Here is a 20,878-nt window from a genome sequence, read left to right as displayed (position 1 = left end):
TTTAGCATTTCTATGGGTGCTTTTGAACATAAATATAGCAAACCGACCTGTGTGTACATGTATGTGTTTAAAAACAACATTACTCCTAGAAGTAAGCACATTCATTCATTCATTAATTATCTGTAACCGCTTATCCTGTTCAGGGTCGCGGTGGGTCCAGAGCCTACCTGGAATCATTGGGCGCAAGGTGGGAATACACCCTGGAGGGGGCGCCAGTCCTTCACAGGGCAACACAGACACACACACATTCACTCACACACTCACACCTATGGACACTTTTGAGTCGCCAATCCACCTACCAACGTGTGTTTTTGGACTGTGGGAGGAAACCGGAGCACCCGGAGGAAACCCACGCGGACACGGGGAGAACACACCAGCTCCTCACAGACAGTCACCCAGAGCGGGAATCGAACCTACAACCTCCAGGTCCCTGGAACTGTGTGACTGCGACACCGTGCCGCCAATTAAGCACATATATTATATTATTATTTGATATTTTACTGTGGATGGACTGTTCCGTCATGTTGAAAATAGTCTTTTTAGGTCACAGATTGGCCAGTTTGTGCTGCATTGAAAATTTAGATCTATCACACTTAGGCTTCCAAATTCAGAGGGTTTTCTTCTGGTGCCTCCTGGAGGGAACTCGTTTTTTTCCCATATAACCGAATGCAGTATTAGCATGCAGCTGGAAGGATATTATACTAGTAGTATACCCAATCAGAATTGGTCTTTTATTAGGTTTGAATGAGGGCATCACAAAAGGCTTTTTCTCTGACCTTAAACCAGAGTCCAGGCACGCTGACCATCACATCAGCACCCTGGTCTTCCCTGAGGACAGGAAGTATGTATGGATGTCGTGTTGATGGATCTGTGTGTGTCTCTGTGTTCTTTGGCCAGGTGAACACTTTCGCTCTGACCCCGACGAGCTGTGGCCAGAGTGTGTTGAATGAAGAGCGTTAGGGGGCAGGGATAGAGTGACCGAGTGACCGCTCTTCCACATCAACCAGTTTGTACACAGTTCAGTTGTCATCCAATAAATGTGTGTCTGAACATGTTTAATGAAGTTAGTTACAGAGATAAATTAATGAAAGTCTGTCTGAGACAAGGGCTGTGCCTCATCACCAAGCACCAAGCTTTCCAACATTTCTTAATTAAGGACTTTGTGAAATTGATAGCTTTCAGCTATGTGTACATCAGTGAGGTCTTGGGCTGAAGTTGGATGATTAGTTCTGGATCTCAACTAAGTACATAAATAGAGCTCCATCACTTTACAGAGTTCCAGTGCTCCACAATCAAATTCTGAGGGGATTTATATCCCTCTGGCCAAAGCTTGGCACTGAGCATAGTGACCTTAGGGTCATATGAAGCCCATTCAATTGGCAGTGCTCTTGGATGGAGATAGCACAAGCTCTGCATCCACAGTGTGTGCAGGAATCACTTATTATAAGAGGTGTCTACACATTTTGGGACATACTAGGTATACCAATAGTGCATTTCCAATGCATAGTACTTACTCTAGTCAAGATTTACTCTATTCGGCTCTTCCTTCTTTTTTGATACCTGGTACCGAGCTAGGGTTTTCCCCTACAATAGCGCTTCTCCGAAATGTAGCCCGTGATGTCACAAAACAACATGTCTGACGGGAACCACAGGCTTTGAAAACCACAAAACAGCAGAGAGAATGTTAAGCATTGTTTGCTCATTGTGTATACATGAATTCTTTTTTTTTAACTTAACACAACATAGCCATGCAGCAGTCTAGAGAGTCCAGAATAGTTCTCTTGTTCCACTGCCACCAATCCTACAAGAACCTGTGCTTAGTTTTATGAGCTGCTGTTGCAAATTGGATAAACAACATGTGATCTCTACTGTACCTTGGAGATTTTACAGACAGGAACTAAAAAAATGTACCCAGTTCCAGGAACAACATTTGCCTAATGGAAAAGGAAAAAAAAGAGTTGAGCCGAGTAGGTATCATGCAGTTGAAAGATATATCTTGACCTGCTATTTCTTGCACTCTTTGTGCTAATGCTAACATGTAAACTTATAACATGGAAGCTTATAGCACACCTTTGATTCATCATGCCACCAAAAACATGCCTTGGCTCATCAGCTAGGTTTGTGGTAAAGGGGAAATTGGGAGAAAAAGAGAAGGACCCAAAGAGCGAAACAGGCCCAAACATAGCAGCGTGATGCTTTTTGGGACTGTAAAATATCTTTCACATGTATGTAATTCCACCCGCTGATCAAAGTGAGTGTGATATTAATGTGAAATTTCTCTATAGAGAAACCAACACCCTTAGCTTCCCATAATGGGGTTTCTGTGGTTTATTTAAGATGGATTTGACACAGATGCATGAGGTGTTTGTGGAGAATTTACACTGTTATGATGTGGTTTGGATTCCTCTATATGAAGTCATGGAAGAGGTAGCGGGTTTAAGGTTCACAGATTGGTAGACTCTGAATTTACATCGTATGACCAAAGTTATTTAGACATTCCATATAATTTTTCAAATCAACTATTACAATGAAATGAAATAGGATGCCCTGGGCCAGCTGTACATGCTGCTTAAATCACCATGCCCAACATTAAGACTTCACCAGAGAGGAGCAGTGGATTTGCATTCTCAGAAGTGATGAAGCATCATCCAATATTTCTGGGATGAATTGGATTATCCGCTATAAGTTCCATGATGTTTTCATGGCTCAGTACCATAAATTTATCACAGCGATATCTAGTCTAAAGCTTTCCCACAGAAGGAGAAGCTGTCAGTGCTTCAAAGGTGCCCAGTCTACCCTTTTAGAATCCTTCATTTTAGAAGAAATGTTGAATGAAGTGTCCACTTATATTTGGTATTTAAAAAAGTATAGCTGTATTCCAAAAGAACATTGAAGTACACTACAGAGAGACGAGAATACACACTAGTGTGTGTGTGTGTGTGTGTGTGTGTGTGTGTGTGTGTGTGTGTTTGTATGTGTGTGTGGCGAGTCTCTGCTTGCAGACCCAAGTTTCAGCTTCCTCTGGTATTCAGAATCTCGCCTGTTAAAATTAATAACGGGATTTACCTAACACCTCAGACTGGAAAAGTCTCCCTCACTCCTTTTTTGTACCTTCATATCTATCTCTCTCTCTCTCGCTCTCTCTCTCTTTCACTTACTTTCTCTCTCGCTTATCCCCCTCAAAGATTGTATATCTCTCAACTCATCCTTGCCTCTTGTCGACCCCCCCCCATCACATACACACACACACACACACACACACTACTTAAATCAAATCAAATTTATTTATATAGCGCTTTTCACAACTGATGTTGTCACAAAGCAGCTTCACAGAATTCCAGTAAGACAAAGATTTGACATGAAATGTAAAAACAATGTAAAACCCTCAAGTGAGCAAGCCAGGGGCGACAGTGGCAAGGAAAAACTCCCCCAGCTGATGAAGAAACCTTGGGAGGAACCAAGGCTCACAAAGGGTGACCCATCCTCCTCTGGTCAGTCTACTGGTGATGATAGTTAGTAGTCCATGAGAACTTCAGTGGACTTAAATGTTTCACATGTTTGTTACTATGTAAGCTACAGATGACACAAACTATGCATAATATAGCATAATATGTTGTATTATTTATATAATTTTTATGGGGCATTTTTCCTCTCCAACAAAGTTCAGTCCTCGTGATCGGTTGCTCTTTCTGATTCCAATTATTTCAAAGTATGTTCAATGATGTTAAAGTCTGGGCTCTGGGGTGATCAGTCCATTGTTCTGACAAATCCATTTTCCTTTTGTCTGTTTTCTTTTCTCACACAGGCTATAAACAACGTCTAATCTTCCAATCTAATCGCCCAACAGAAAGACAAACTTTGGAGCAGCTGCATATGAGCACCAAGTGCACCATGCTTAATGCCAAGCATCAGCCAGTGGGTGCAAAGTTCCACAGAATATATCTTGAATGATGGGACACCATCTTCTTACCTCTGGGAAGATCTGGAGTGCCACAAATAATCGTCCAGCATCAGTAAAATATATGAGGCTAAATGCAATTACACCCTGTATATTGCTGTACATATACTATTACATGTAAATGTGCTATAACGCATTATTTGAACGGTGCCATAGAAAAAACACTTTTGGCTCCATAAAGAACCTTGTTTATTTAAGAGATGTGTGAGTGTGAAGAAACTTTTACAGGTTTAAAAATCAGGAAACCAAAGCACCTGGAGGAAACCCATGCAGACACAGGGAGAACACACCAACGCCTCACAGACAGTCACCTGGAGCGGGACTCAAACCCACAACCTCCATGTCCCTGGAGCTGTGTGACTGCGACACTACCTGCTGCACCACTGTGCTGCCTTCAGAGTATTCATTACATCTTTAAAAGGTCTAACATGATATAATGGGACCTAATAGGATCTAACTGGGAAGCCAGGGTCCAGGCTTTATGTCCAGTCCAGATGCTGTGGTTGGCTGAAACTGACCTCTGAAAAGCTGTGTCTCCAGACTAAGCTCTGTCTCTGGGCTTGGTCACTCTGAAAACACTTCTCCAGAGTAAAGAATGGGACATCCCGTGTGTAAACAGAAGCTTAGGGAGATAGCTAGTGTGGATCCCGGATTAGGGGTCTTCACTAATCCATTAGGACGACACCTCTGACCCCTGTTACTCCAGTCTTCTCTGGCTCATCTCAGGATCAGGAGCATCAGACATCAGTCCTGTTGGCTCCAGCATCACCGCTTACCCTGATTTAGCTGATTACCAAGCCCTTTGTGAGCAACACTGTAGAGCCACAAGGCTTTGGATGACAACTTGTCCAATATTTCTTCTGAAGTGAAGGCTACACTGTAAAAAACAAAAGATCTGTAAAATTTACAGTAAAAGACTGGCAACTGTGGTTGCAAGAATTTTACCGTAAAATATATAGTCACGTTTTTGGCAATCAGAAATTTTGCATTACTTATCTGTTAAAAAAAAAAAAGATATACACCGTAAAAAAGCCATAGTATTTACATAAAAATAACAAAGAAACACTGTTTTGCCATAACATTAACAGGTAAATTGTGTGACAAATGAGAGAATGGAAACTGAGATATAGCCATATTTAGATACAGCCAAACCACACCTTATATTCAGCCCTTAAAAAGAGATATTGCTGAAAGGACTAAAGAAATGTGTGGTATCTGGGTGCCACACTCCAGAATGCACAGAAACACACACAAATACACAAAATAATTACGCCAATGCAACTCAAAATAAAAAGGTCTCAAAAACGGAAAAAAACTCTGAAAATCACAGAAATGGAGAAGCAAGGCTTGCTGGGAGCTCCCTAATGAGTCTCAGCTCCTCCCAGTACTTGGACACTTGTAGTACCCCTAATGGCAGTTTTCCACCATATCTTGATCTTTCAGTTGTATGGGAAGACTTTACTATAGATGTTAGGACATTGCTTGAAGGATTGGATGGCATTTAGCCACATAAATAGTTCACAAATTAATGTTGGCTGATTAGTTCTGAATCAGAAACAGCCCGAAGGTAATTTATGGAGTTCTATCACTCCATAGAACAAAGCTCCAATGCTCTACAGCTCATGAACCAACACTTGGCACAAACATTGTAGTCTTAGGCTCATACAGAGTTGTTCCAGCTCTTGATAATCCCTTACTTTAAATAGGCAGTGATAATAATAATAGTTGTTTGTATATGTCCCTTATAATGCAGAATAACTTTATAATACTAATATTATAGTTAATAATATTGTACTGCGATTGGATCAAACAAGTGAGACAAATAAATGCTGAGAGAGAGAGAGAGAGAGAGAGAAGAATAAGACACAGAGAAAATAGAATGAAGGAGAGGGTATGGAAGTTATGTTTCTTTCTATCAGCAACCTTTACTTATTAGTCCTTTCAATACGTGTTACATTCATATTTCTTGTCTTTCTCATTTTTTTCTTTATCCATCCCTTGTTCTCCTACTACCTCTAAATAGAATACAATTCTGTGCAATGGGTTCTAGTAAAAAAACATGTTCTCTAAAGGGTTCTGTATAGAGAAATATAAACACCTCAACATCATCCTGTGTGTTTCAAATCTTTTTTATCATGCCACATGTCGGTTCGTTAACCATATTATCACAACCATAACAAAAACAGTTGTACATTTTTTTTAATCTCTATATGGCGTCTATACATTTACACCGTTCATTTGAGAGTATATTTTAAACATTTTCCTCTCTCTCTCTCTCTCTCATTCACCTCTTCAACTTTTAGTAACCCCCCCTACGTCATCAGTGAAGGTGGTTCGGTAACTCGAGCGATGTTTATAAAGGCGCTCGAGGAGCGCTCAGGAGACTCACATGCGCTGCACGCACACGCACACGCACATAGACACAAACAGAGAAATCCACACATACACACGTGGAAACACATCACGCAGCTTGTGCTCTTTGTTGTTGTTTGTCTAAGGTGAGGTGAGTGCAGTTTATTTCTCACTCTTTAATACACTCTTTCTGTCTTACTCTCTCTTTCATTTTAATGCCTAGTGTCTAATTGCTGTGCTCATTATACTGTGAAAATATAGTGAAAGATAGGCTGTTGTCGGTGAAAAACTTATGACATATTTTATACATGAATTTAATATAAAATAAATACAAATCCGGTACCAGAAAATCCGGTTGAATTTACTTTTTCAAGTGCACTTAAAATGGTGTTCTAAAATGTAGAAGTGGTGGAGCGGGATATTTTAAAACGTTATGACCATCTTAAAAACTGATCTAATTCAGATTTTAATGATAAGTAACTCATAGAAAAAGAGTGTGTGTGTTCCCCGTTGTTTTACGGTGAAGAAATTCAGGTTAGCTGGGCTCGGACCGCGGAGAGGTGTTAAAGCCGAAGGCGAGCCGCTGCACGCCGCCTGTAAAAATAACTGCGGACTTCACAGGAATCCATTATAAACTGTTTTTGAATACTAACACAGATTTTGTTTTAAAATAAAACCCAAATCCATTGCTAAAGCGGCTGTGTTTGTTGTTTGGTGTCTTAGGACTGCAAAATTTAAAAGGACACTGTCAGGCTTTTAATTTTTATTTTTTTATTAAGAATTTCCCGCCACTGGAGCGGGCTGCCCTGTTTTCCTCAGCAGGATGTTAGAGGAACAGTAGATGTTTTTGTGTGTGTTGCTTTTGTGGAATTAGACTCTAACGTGTAATTGCCTGCTGTCACTGCAGTGTGTTATTTGTAATTAATGTTGTTTTTTTGTAGTTAATGAATGGTTATTTTAGTGATTGGTTCATTTCTAAAGTTGCTGTGTATGATTTGCAGCAATTAGTGATTGTGTATGTGCTCTAAATAATGACTGGATATTTGTTGCAATTCTTGTTTGTTAGTTCCTGAAATTTCGCTGTATCAATTATTTATTTACTTGTGTCAGTAGTTATAATTATTGATTGGTTATTTTCTGTAGTTGGATATGTAGTTTTTTGTTCTGTGTTAATAGAGAGTAATTGATTATTTGCTATAGTAAAGTTTGATCATTTACTGTCGTAGCTGGTTATTTTGTAGTTAATGATTGGTTGTTGGTTGTAGTGTTATTGTTGTTGTTGTTGTTGTTTTCTGTAGTTAGTGATTGGTTGTTTGTTGTAGCGTATTATATTTCTGGCGATTTGATTGGTTATTTTGCCGGTACCGGGTCGTTTGACTGGTTGTTGTAATTGTTTATTTTATTGTAGCTTGTGATTGGTTGCTCGTGGCGATGTTTGCTCTGTTGGCGGTGGTGTGCTCCGTGTTTCCCGCGGTTCTGCTGCTGCTATTCTCGCGCGCACTCTGGGGTCTGAGGTGGAGGTCTGCGCGGGACACCAGTTGCTCTCTTCCGCTGCCGCGAGGCTCCATGGGCTGGCCACTGGTCGGAGAAACACTGCACTGGCTACTGCAGGTCAGACACACACACACACACACACACTGGATTATTTTAACAGTATTATTATTCTTTAAAATGGAGTGTGTGTATACACACACACACACACACATATAAAATTATTAATATTTTACTTTTCAGAATATAGACCATATTGACCATATATAGACCGTAATAAATGTTTACCTCCTTAAAATTAATTCAAGTTCTTTTTAAAATATCACTGCAACATTATGGATACTGAGTATTATAAACGTGTTTTAACAGTGGCTGCATGCTATAAAACCTTGGAGGAATAAACTGAAGCATAATATAAATGTTATATTTTTATAGATGTATAATATGTCATTATGAAACAGTTATTATATTCCTTATAATTTGAGCAATATAACTTTATTTAGGCTAACATTTATTATTAGCCAATAATTTATTATTATTATTTTTCTAAGGGTAAAACGGGGGAAATTCTTCAGTGTTAAATCAGTACGATAACATTTCTGAGAGCAAAACTGTCTCGTTCTCGCCAATCTCTCTCTCTCTCTCTCTCTCTCTCGTTATTTATTTATTTATTTGTAGGGCTCTAGTTTCCATATCTCCAGGAGAGAGAAGTACGGTAACGTGTTTAAGACGCACTTGCTGGGGAAGCCCGTTATCCGCGTGACAGGCGCTGAGCATGTGCGGAAGATCCTGCTGAGCGAGCACACACTCGTGAGCACGCAGTGGCCACAGAGCACACGCATCATCCTCGGGACACACGCTCTCGTCAACTCCACGGGGGAGTTGCACAGGCAGAAGAGGAAGGTGCGTAACCGCTCAAGAGCCAGCGTGGCAAACGCTTTATGTCAAAACTACAACCTAATAAGAAATGCTAAGCTAATATTGTAGTGTATTTCTGTCAGAAACACGAACACTTTCTTAAATGCACAAGCTTAAAACCACCACACACAATACCAGGTATTGGGTACAAAGAAGCCCCAACACTGGGCTTTCGAGTTCTGTTGGTGAAATGTTCTCATAGCTCAATGCCATAAAACCCTAGGAGCAATGTCCTATTATCTAAAGTCTTTCGCAGAACAGTGAAAGTTGTTATATACATATATACCCTTGATTTCAGAAGAACAGTCGGGCCAGCAAAACTGAATTAACTGTAGTGTATTTTCTGCATCCTCTTAAGATCCTGGCTCCAGTGTTTAGCCGTGAGGCTCTGGACACGTACCTGTCTCGGCTGCAGGATGTTGTGAAGTGTGAGGTGGAGAAATGGTGCATGGAGGCAGGGTCTGTGGACGCATACAACGCCACCAGGTCGCTGACATTCCGTGTGGCTATGCGGGCCATGTTGGGCCTGCGTCTGGACGAACAGCGCATTGTTTACCTTGCCAGAACCTTTGAGGAGCTCATGAACAACCTCTTCTCCCTCCCTGTGGATGCCCCTTTCAGCGGCCTAAGAAAAGTAAGGTGTAAATCAGATGGTTCCATCATAAAAACATATTGGGTGTGTCCCAGTAACTAGCCTTGAACCCTACCGCCTACGTAGGTGGCTAAGGCTAAAGCTTAATTTTATGCACGTTAGAACTATTGTTTATTTTATAAGTAGAATCTTGTAGGAAGCAATTGCAAGGTGTTCAGAAGGAGCTATGCTTTAAAAAGTATTAAGTTACATCAGCCACCCTGTTTCAACTGCCCAATCAGAATGAGAAAACTTGCTGGTAGGTTCCCATATCAGCAAAAACAAAATGGACAGAAATAACCCATAGTTCTGTTGGTGAGCATGTATAAATAAGTATAAAACCTATAAAACAAAAGATGTATATAATCCTGGGGCCAAATGTTAGCTAGAGGGGTATAAAGCCCTCCAGCATTCAAATGTTCACTGGACTGATGGACCTCCATCCATACCTTTAAATAAGATGAAACCAGAACCAATTATTAAACATATATCAACATATCGTGTATAAGTAATAGCTGAATGCAGTCAAATCTTCATGGCAATGTTCCAAATTTTATTTTAAATCCTTCTCAGAAAGTAGGAAGCTGCAACACAGTGGAGGCAAACTATGCAAGTTTAGGAAAAGAAATTTCAACAAGCAATTCTCTTAACAATCATTTTGATTTTTTATCAAAGGGCAAAAGGGCACGTAACATCCTTCATGCAGCTATGGAGAACATCATTGAGGAGAAGTTGAAGAAAGAGCAGCATGTGGATGAATACTGCGATGCTTTCGACTACATGCTCAGTGGCGCGAAGGAGAACGACTACAATCTGACCATGCAGGAACTAAAGGTATGACTTTCAACAAGAGGTCACTTATAAGTGTGTTTTCAGTTAGTTTCTATAGTGATTTACCTTCATGTTATAATGCAGTCATTATGCTGACACCTAGTGGTCTGGATGTGTCTGATACTCTGTATTAAACCTATATGAATCATAGCGACCCCCATGTGGAAGACCTTCTCAATGGAGTTTTAATTGAATTATTTAGGGAATAAAAAGGAATTAGAGTCTTCCTCTCATGTCGGTTTTTGCAATGTATATGAAATATACAAAATAATCACTTTCCGAAAAATGGTTCCTAAAAGACAATGAAATTTTAATGTACACCTTCTTTTCACCTGAAATTATTTTGTAAAGTTAAGGATTTAAAGTAAACACATAAATAGCAATAAAACGTATATTAAAAAAGTACAAAAATTAATTAATTAATTCATTCATTCATTATCTGTAACCACTTATCCAGTTCAGGGTCACGGTGTGTCCAGAGCCTACATGGAATCATTGGGTGCAAGGTGGGAATACACCCTGGAGGGGGCGCCAGTCCTTCACAGGGCAACACACACTCACTCACACCTACAGACACTTATTGAGTTGCCAATCCACCTACCAATGTGTCTTTTTGGACTGTGGGAGGAAACCGGAGCACCCGGAGAAAACCTGTGCGGACAAAGGGAGAACACACCACGCTCCTCACAGATAGTCACCCGGAGCGGGAATCTAACCCACAATCTCCAGGTCCCTAGAGCTGTGTGACTGCGACACTAACTGCTGCGCCACCATGCCGCCCCAGTACAAAAATTAAATAAATAAAATACAAATGTAGATAAAATAATATCTTCAGAGGTCGGTTGTGTCCTGGGTGTCTCCTAAGTATGGAGTCAAAAAAGGGTCAAAAAAAATTTAAGTTTGTAAAACAATACTCACAAATGTAATAGACTTTGTAACTGCATTTGAGCAACTACATACATGTAAAACTAAAATCCACAAATGTATTGGAATGCAGAAATAAAAAAAACAACAACAATAACGATAATTTAAATTCACAAATATGAAAAAAAGATTTGCATTTGTAAATCAAATGTCGTGAACGTGTGAATCAGTACCTTCTCAAATGGCTTAAAATGTGCAAGAGCAAACCTTTTTAAGGTTACAAATGTGACAGTGGGAGTTTTTGAATGAGGTGGAAAAAATCCACACATTCGCATTCTCTGCTGCGTGTGCGAATCTCTTTTTGCAGTTGTGGATTTAAGACCCTGTTTTGACGGCCAATTAATGGACCAATAGGAAAGCTTTAGCTGGACCAATCAGATCGCGAGGTTTGTTTAACAATGTCATTTACAATGTTTCACATAAATAAATAATAGGACAAAAACAGGAACACGGCCCGTTTTTATGTGATTCTGGTGCTGTTAGGTGCAATGCCATGCACGTTGGCCGCTGTCCGTAGAAACGCGGCGGTTCACTGGAAAGAACCAAGGTTCCAACAATCAGGAATGGAACCGGTTCAAGAACCGGAGTTCATTTGGTGGAAAAGCGCTATGGTCGACAGAAACAAATCAATGATTCAGTGATTACAAGTGGTTAAACAAACCTCGCATAATTTGCATCTGACTTAAAAAAAAAATAATATATATATATATATATATATATATATATATATATATATATATATGTCACATGTTGAGACTGAACAAAGGTTTGTGAAAACTGCCCATTTTGATGCCATCAACAGGTTTCAAAATATTTAAGGCAGGCACTACTAAAGACAGGTTAAGTTGTATACTGCTAAAACAAACAAACATCCACCTGGTTGTACATTTTACAGCTAATTAGGTGTACTGGCAGTCTTTCAGGGGTTCACTCTCAGTTTAAGAATAAAGTGCTTCAATGTAATATATTAAAGAGTGCTGGGATTTCCTTATTGTAATTAAAAGCTTCAGAGTGTCCAGAGAAAGTTCCCAATCACTTACAGAGTGTTGTTAAAAGGATAGATGCAACACAGTCATAAACATGCCCCCATATTTTGAAAAGTGCTGCTGGTATCAATTACAAAACAGATTAATATTTTCCAAAAAACAATATTTCTTCATTTTAACATATGATTTATTATTGTTGCACTATTTTCACTGAAACAGAGGGTTTTATTTACATTTTTAAGTGTCTAAAACGTGTGCCTATTGTTTTTTTCAGGAAAGCGCAGTGGAGCTGATCTTCGCTGCTCACTCCACCACAGCAAGCGCAGCCACGTCTCTGATCCTGCAGCTCATGCGACATCCCGAAGTGGCAGAGCGTTTAAGGGCCGAGCTTGAGGCCGAAGGGTTAATGACAGAGGCTCGAGGATCGTGCCGCTCACGGTGTGGCGAGGGGAGTGGACCGCACTCAAAGGTGGAAAAGCACATGGACCAGGAGGAGGGGTGGTCTGAGCTCAAAGCCTCAACTTTGCTCGAGAAGACGACCTGCCTGGACGAGGGTCGTCGGTCCCGGACCCACGTGCCTTACTTGAGTCTAGAGAAGCTGAGTCAGCTCAGTTACCTGGACTGCGTGGTCAAGGAGGTGCTCAGATACCTGCCGCCAGTATCTGGGGGATATCGGACAGTGCTGAAGACCTTTGAACTGGATGTAAGTCTCTTTATATATATACATATATATATTTTTTATATATCATTCATTGTATGTCCATCACTGCCTTACACATGACACTTCTGGGTACACTAAAATGGTGTATAATCTCAGGCTCTAGCTGCTTGGCCAGTCTCTGACCACAGCTAATGTAAGTTAATGTGTGTGGTGCTGGTATGAGTGGGTCAGGCACAGCAGTGTTGCTGAGGTTGCTGAAAAGGAGTCAACAGCTGAAAGACATTCAGCCAAGGGATTTCGGAAATAGATGATTAAAACAGTACACCAACAAAGGAAGAGCTACAAGTGTGAGGGTTCTAATAAAGTTCAAAATAAAAAAAATATATATATTTTTTTAAATAGACCATACCTGTCAATCTCACAACCTCAAGATCACAGCTCTTCGGACAGAGAGTACATCTAGTCCTGCAACTTCCTTTTAAAGTGTATATATTATAAACCCTCAAATTTAATGGGGCCCAGCCCTCTCTGAGTGTTTTGGAATTGCATGTTAGATGGTAGGACCCCAGAATAGGCCCCCATACTTGTTCTAACTTTTGCTCCAATGCTGGACATGGAGAGCCCTGCTGACCACCGGACAAGGAGCAAGCTAGCTGGAGCTCACCAAGCTCTCCGCTGATAATATGCTTCTGGGGTTAACCACACTCTCCTCAGCTTCTTGCTGCTATCTGCAGCCAGAACAGGGGTCCAGTGGTCCCTGGTGCTCTCAATAGTCACTTCCCTTCTCTGAGCAGCTCTGTCCTCCTCTGCTTTCCCATGAGGGAGAGGCACTGAGCACCCCGTCAGTGCTGGGAGTAAAGAAGGAGACAGGCTCTCCAACTTTTTGCACTAAAAACCAGGCACATGAAGGGTGGGGGTTGGTAGAAATTAGTTTATTAATGTCATACAGTAGTACCAATACACTATTAAGCATGAGTCTGTATATGCTTATAACTCCAATAATATAGTTTAGGATCCACTGACTCTTTAAAGGAACCCATGGTACTTTAAAATGATGGCCTTAGGGCGAAACGCCTAATGACTAACAAATTGCTGATTCTTTTCATAACTGTTGTGGTAATTACATAGTTATGCCACTATTAATTCTTGTCTGTCTTTCTGCTGAGCGCAGGGTTACCAAATCCCAAAGGGCTGGAGCGTCATGTACAGTATCCGTGACACACATGAGACATCCCCTGCCTTCCAGAACCCGGAGCTGTTCGAGCCGGATCGCTTCAGCCCAGAGAGGGATGAGACCAGAGCTAGCCGCTTCAGCTACGTCCCATTTGGAGGCGGGGTCCGAAGGTGTGTTGGCCGAGAGCTGGCTGTTCTGGTGCTGAAAACGCTGTGTGTGGAGCTGCTGGCCACTGCTGATTGGACACTGTCCACAGAAACCTATCCCAGGATGCAGACAGTGCCAATTGTCCACCCAGTCAATGGACTGCATGTGAAATTCAGCTACAGGAACCACGCAGGGGGGAGGAATCGCAGAGAGTCCACCCGTCTTTAGAGGAGTGGTGCCTCCAGTGGACTGGACATTAGATGAAATCTTGATAGAAGACAGGACTCTTTGAAATGTAGAAATCTAGTGGGAGGTATTGCTTTTAAGGAACCTGTGGAATCTCACAGGTGCAGTGGAGCTCTTGAAAGAACAGACTAGGCAGTCTATATATAGGAATCTAGAGCAGGGTACTTTCATTGTGTAATCTGACCTTGACTACAAGATGTCTGTAATTTCAGGTTGTAGATACTAGATAACATGAACATGTGCACTTCCACAAGCCAAGCTAGAAATCTGGCCATGCCCTTTACATTTCACATATTAACAGAATCCCTAATGGCTCCCAATGAACATATACAGAGTGACCTCTATTCTAATAACCTGTGACTTGAAGCTTGAGAGCTTGAGAAGCTTGCAAGTTGAGCTCTTGAGGCTGATTACTAAGATAGAATGTTCAAATCTGAGAAACTATTGGAGGGTACGGTTACTAAATGTGCTATGTACATACTATGTGGCAGACCTGTTGAGATATTAGGGGTATAAATAAGTTTTAGATCCTTTTTTATGTGTAAGGTGTAATTGTAATTCAAAATTCAAACATTCTCCTCCTCCTTATATTGTCATGTTATGGCAACTGTTGCATAGTATTAAATATGACAACTGTCATAGTATTTTAAAAAATGTTAAAAACCTTACCAATGAAGTATTTTAAAAATAGCAATGGAGAAATATTTATTGGTTTCTGCATTCGTTACGAGTTCCATTAATGAGCAAGAGAGGTTAACGCATGTGCATTGATTTATTCTGATCTTGGGGATAATATTATCCAAAAGTATGTGTGAATTTTGGTTTCGATGTTCGACGTAAAGATGGTGATTTCGTTGTTAGCGATCATGAAAGTAGGTCAAGTAAAATATTAATATGTTTTTTAAATAAAATATGTATTTTTTAATACTATGCAACAGTTAATGAAAAATGTTTAAATTTTGAATTACAGGAATGCAATATACATTCAGAGTTTAGCAGGATGCAGGCTACAAGATGGCTGCTACATCAGGATTTAGCTATGTGATATAGATTTTTATAAAATTATAGATTATCATTGTATTGAATCCTGGACCTTGTGCACCTCCATAGGCCAAGGTAGAAAAGAAATCTGACCAAACCCTTACATTCCACGTACTGACTTAATCACAAATTGCTTCCTAAATCTCATGAAACATTCCTAGACACATGCATTTCCTCTGGTGTGAAGGGTAGTAATAATGAAATTGCTTCCTCTCTACTTCTTCAGGGAAGCCTTTACACTAGATGTTATAACATTGCTGTGAGAATTTGATGGCAATCAGCCACATAAATATTAGTTCTGAGCATGGTGTCTGTAAATGTGTGTGTCTGCTCACGTGTCCTGTTTCATGTCATGCTTTTCTATGGAGAGTATAAAATTAAATGATAGGACTCTTATCTAGGAGGTACTTGGGATTCAGCTTTTGCTTTCCCTTTCCCACACATAACCTATCAATAATATTTGTTTTTATTTCTTTGTAAAATGAAGTACAACATTTAAATAAGCTCTATTTATATTTCATTGTATGGCATAGTTATAGTCTAATGAGCTAAGACAAATAATAATAATAATAATAAAAATTAATAGATATTAGGATTTCTATTAAGGAACAGCTATCTCTTTGTGTTGACTTTTAGTTGTGTGCTCTAGTGCAGTGTGATATTGCTTCATGTTAATTAGTACTCTGTGTTTATTTTAAATGGAAACTGTGAATAAGGATCATGGCTGAAGCTAATGATCAGTGGAAAAACAGGGAAGGAGAAACAAGCAGCACTTTTTCTTTCTGACTGAGATTTGTGTATTTGTCTTTTTCAAAATTGTAATTTCTCACTAATTTCACCCTGTATTTATCCACACATGCTCAGTATACTTTATCTGCCATTTCACATTTTGGCCAAGTACTGGTCCATTTTTTTGTCCCACTATGTTATCATATCTCTTCAAATAAATGGGTTAAGGTGTAGTGTTTTTACTGATATGTTTTTATGCTCTCTGGATTATAATAGACAATTCCCAGTGAAACATTTTTTTTAATCTGATAGCATTCTGTCAAAAAGTGCCACATTCTTATAAACATAAAGCTGATTAAAAAAAAACAGGTGCAAATTAGTCAAATTAATTCCAATAAACTGTAATACATTTAGGCTGTGTTCCAGTTCTTAGTGAGCAATATGCCACTGTCTAGGTAAAGTTCCCCCAGCAGACCTTCAGCCCCATAAAAGAGAATGTTGAGAAGCTTTAGTTAAAGTTCTGCAAATGCTACATTACAAACATCCTGCCATGAAACTCATCAATCCCCAAAATGGTTTTAGGGAGTGAATGTGTTTGCAGTGTGATGAAAATTTATCGCTAACTCTGTTTGGTTCTGAGGCAAAAATCAGAAAAAAAAAACATTTTTCAAAACACACAAGCCTGCATTGTTCTCTCTACACAGATATTCAATGACATTCCATCAGCAGACATTCAAAAAGAAGCGGTGTGTTGGCCTCATGTAAGAATAATGACTGAAATTTATCAAAAATTGAAATATAATAATGACACACACATGGGGACACGAAACAGATGACAGGGCTGTCTTTCTTACACTATTACACACACAGAGCTCCTGTTTCTTTTTTTTTTTTTTTTTTTGAGCCACGAGCTGCACTCTACTGTTAATTTTCTCTAGGACTCAAACCCACAGCCCCAGGACCCTGGAGCTGTATGACACTACCTGTTGCACCACAAGTAGGTACTGTACATTGCCCAATTGCCCAGGAAATTTCTCCCCACTCAGACAGAAGGTGTTTCTCACTGGGATCCCTGCATCAGTAGATTATAGGTTCTACTGTATTTGATGTCACTGGAAATTTTGAACCAAGTGCCATTCAAAACGCTTCAGGAATATAAAAGGCCTTAGAAAAAAAGGGCTGGGTTAGAAGAAAGTTTAATTGCCACTGTATCAAGATTCACTTGAACCTATAAACATGTGTATGACATGCACGTGCACACACACACAAACACATCATTCCACACTGCCAGAAGGATAAACAACTGGATTTGCCAGGAAGAATGATTTATATACAGTCAGAGAAAGGTTTGAAAAGGTTACTACCTTGTGCCCACACACACATGAACATATACACACACTCAAACACGCAACTGCATAGCTAGAAGTCTCTGCCTTGGGGAGTGTTATTGGTTAAATGCAATTATGTAATCACTGAAGTTGGGAAGACATGCCACGCCCATTTTCCTACACCTCTGCTAACACTCACTCTTGCATGCACCCACTCGTTTCCATGTCGTTCACTTGCACTCTTCTGCTCCTTGAATTCTGTTTATTTTTCATGCCTTGAGGCGTGTAGCAGGATGCCACCTGGATGAAGTTGGTATTACCGTCAACTTCATGCTCTTTGTACATTTTAAAGAAGCACAACCCTCAGGTCAGTTATTGAAGAAGTACTGTAAAAACTGTCAAGCAATAGGTTCAATCCAAGTAAACTCATACTTGACACAGGCCCATGGTTAGATATTGTGTGTGTGTGTGTGTGTGATACAGAAGGTTCTATAACAAAAGTTTACTGTAAGAGTTGTGCAGTGTATTTTGGGATTTGGCCTTCTAAGCCTAGACTAATTGAGCATGTGTACAAAGTCCCTTATATTTCAGACAAGCACAAGAATTAATTTAAGAGATGATAATATTTGGTATATTTAAACACAGAAATTCCACAGAGTTGTATGCATTTATTTGTGGTTTCATACTCCTCTTGCTGACACTTGGCATTAGGCATCGTGAAATTAAGCTCACCGTGTGCGGCTACATAGTGTCTCATTGAATAGGCAATGATATTCCCTGGATAGATATAGTACAAAATAAACTTCCAGCTCAAAGTCAAGTCAAAGTTTCCTTTATTGTTGTATACATTTGTACACTAGGGAATATTCAGAGAGCAAGAGAGAGAGAGAGAGAGAGAGAACTGCACATTGCAGATACATAATGCTGAGTGTAATTCTAAGGCACATAAACATAGGGATTAGTCTTGATGGAACCAGTATGTGTGTACATGTCAAAGGTAAGTCATGACCTTTGGTGGCAGCATCATTGTGTGTGTGTATGTGTGTGTGTAGGAATGCAGAAACAGCAGCTGGTGTCTGCACTGTAATTACCCCCCAGCACCAATGCTTCCTGCTCGAAACACATACATACACACACATAAACCCATAGCACACAAGGTTCAAGAAACGAGGCCAAAGTTGAGGACACTCAGACGTCCTGTTATCACTGTCAAACACACACTCAAGCTTGTTTTTATGCATTGAGGGGCCATTACATAGACAGTATATATTTTGTTGAGACCTACCCTTATACGCATTACTGGACTAAACCTAACTCTTACCATAACATTACCCTAGCTGGACCCTACCTCTTACCCTAACATGATCCTTATGCTGCATTTACACTGCTCCGGCATGCCGATGCACCGTGACGTTTCCCGCTCGTTTTCAATGGGAAGTGTTGGTTCTGTCAGACGCAGCCGCGCGGTGCATCATGGGTCTGGCGAGTCGAGATCGGGGGATTCGGTGCGGCGAAACAATGGCTGTTTCTCGATATAAAGTGAAGCGGAAAAAAAACTAGCACTTACATTGGTGCGAAATGCCTTCTGGGATATCTGACTCTCTCAAGTCTACAGAAGTCATATCCCAGTGCATCCTCGATAATACAGGCGGAGCAAGAACACATCCGGGTATTTGAACTGTATTTGGCTAGATACAGACATTTAAATAGAACTGATGACGTTTCCCAGGAACACAAGTACAGACAAGAACACGTATTGAGAAACGGCTGTTGAGCCGAGATGAACTTTATTCAAATGAATCCAGCTAGCACGAAGCGTCTATCAAATCAGAAGATAACTGTTTTTTGCCTGACAGGTGCAAACACCCACACAAGGTTTATCTGAACGACGCAGGCAACACCACTGTTTAAGCCAACATGTGGCCAGATAGAGAGGTCCAATGCATTCACCTCCATCCTGAGCAGTGGAAATGCAGCGTTACCCTTACCCTAACCCTAACCTTACTCCAAAGCAGAGATAATCAAATCCAGATCTTTGATCCAGGTTCCAGGCCGTGATTGGAAAATGCTCAGCTGATATAACACAATAGCTACAACTTCTAATGCACCTGACTGGCCAGGTGTAGTGTCAAACCAGCCGGCCATTTTACAGTCATGGCCTGGCACCTGGATCAAAGGTCTCTCATGCCCACCTCTCATACCCAAACCTTAATACATTTTTTCACCTTGAAAATGAATGATATATGTTGTGGGGCCATGTTTGTGGTCTGTACAAGCAAGAGAAACTCCCACAGTGTGGGTGTGTTAACAAGTTTTTGTCTTCACAGTGTCATTTATTTTTGGTACACTGAAAAACACACATGCTGGCTTTATCTAAGTTCCTCAAATTACACCTCTTTACAAGTTTCAGTGGCTAACATTTTACTGAACAAAGTTTCAGTAATTCACATCATGCTATTGTGACTAGTGTAATTATCATCCTAGCACAGTGCCTGCAGTAATATGGAATCTGCTTAAAGGCATGTTCAGTTCAGATGAGCCAGTGTTTCCTTGAGAAGGCAGATGCTGCAGAACCAAAAATCCATATCCAACCCAATGAAATCCTCATCGTGTTGTCAGTGGATTACCCTAAATCTACTCTCTCATTGCCAGACTGTCTAGGGGCCAAGAACTGGCTACTACTGCAGGAAAAGAAATCAGATTGACATGCAACAGGACCCAACACAAGTCTTATACACAGAATGCAACTAGCAGAATGCTGAGTGAGAGCAGCTTACAGATTAGCTCCATGAAACCACCAGTGGTTTCAGACTAGTAATTGTCACATTCTCTGCTTCATAATTGTTTTATTTTTTAAGATATTTGCATGTATGTAAATATAAAGACAGATAATGAGAAAACTGCCTCAAGCAAACCATGTGCAATCCTTATTTTAAAAAAAATATTGTATGAAGTTTTCATCTTATGTTTTATAAAAGGAAATGCACATTTATCATGCAATACCATTTAACAGCCCTAACCATAATGCCTTAATGCCTTATTCATGGTCATTGAGCACAGTTTGACACTTTGGATATTTATTACCACAATTGTTCAACAATTGTTCAAAAAAGACTAATATATACCTTCCTAATAAGTCAATTTTTGCTTGTTAGAACCTAATAATGCCCAAAATTACTTTTCATAACCCAAACATAGACCATGCAATTTACAGGGTGGGCCATTTATATGGATCCACCTTAATAAAATTGATGATATTAACTTCCGGTTTGTGGCACTTTAGTATATGGGAGGGGGGGAAACTTTTCAAGATGGGTGGTGACCATCATGGCCATTTTGATGTCGGACATTTTGGATCCAACTTTTGTTTTTTCAATGGGAAGAGGGTCATGTGACGCATCAAACTTTTTGGGAATTTCTCAAGAAAAACAATGGTGCTTTGTTTTAACATAACTTTATTC

The 20,878-nt window shown here is 40.1% G+C and overlaps 1 protein-coding gene across 1 annotated transcript; it reads left to right on the top strand.

Moving 5' to 3' along the window:
* The first annotated feature begins 7,741 nt into the window (after nucleotides 1-7,741).
* Nucleotides 7,742-14,720, top strand: cyp26c1 (cytochrome P450, family 26, subfamily C, polypeptide 1). The gene is made up of 6 exons (XM_066671929.1): nucleotides 7,742-7,921; nucleotides 8,480-8,704; nucleotides 9,078-9,353; nucleotides 10,026-10,184; nucleotides 12,366-12,794; nucleotides 13,924-14,720. Exons 1-6 carry the CDS (start codon nucleotides 7,742-7,744, stop codon nucleotides 14,299-14,301), a joined length of 1,647 nt encoding a protein of 548 aa, XP_066528026.1. The 3' UTR covers nucleotides 14,302-14,720.
* The last annotated feature ends 6,158 nt before the right edge of the window (nucleotides 14,721-20,878 follow it).

The sequence above is a fragment of the Hoplias malabaricus genome, chromosome 1, assembly GCF_029633855.1.
Source record: "Hoplias malabaricus isolate fHopMal1 chromosome 1, fHopMal1.hap1, whole genome shotgun sequence".
Classification (NCBI taxonomy): Eukaryota; Metazoa; Chordata; class Actinopteri; order Characiformes; family Erythrinidae; genus Hoplias; species Hoplias malabaricus.
Note: the sequence above shows the minus strand (reverse complement) of the source record. Positions and strands in the feature narration are given on the sequence as shown.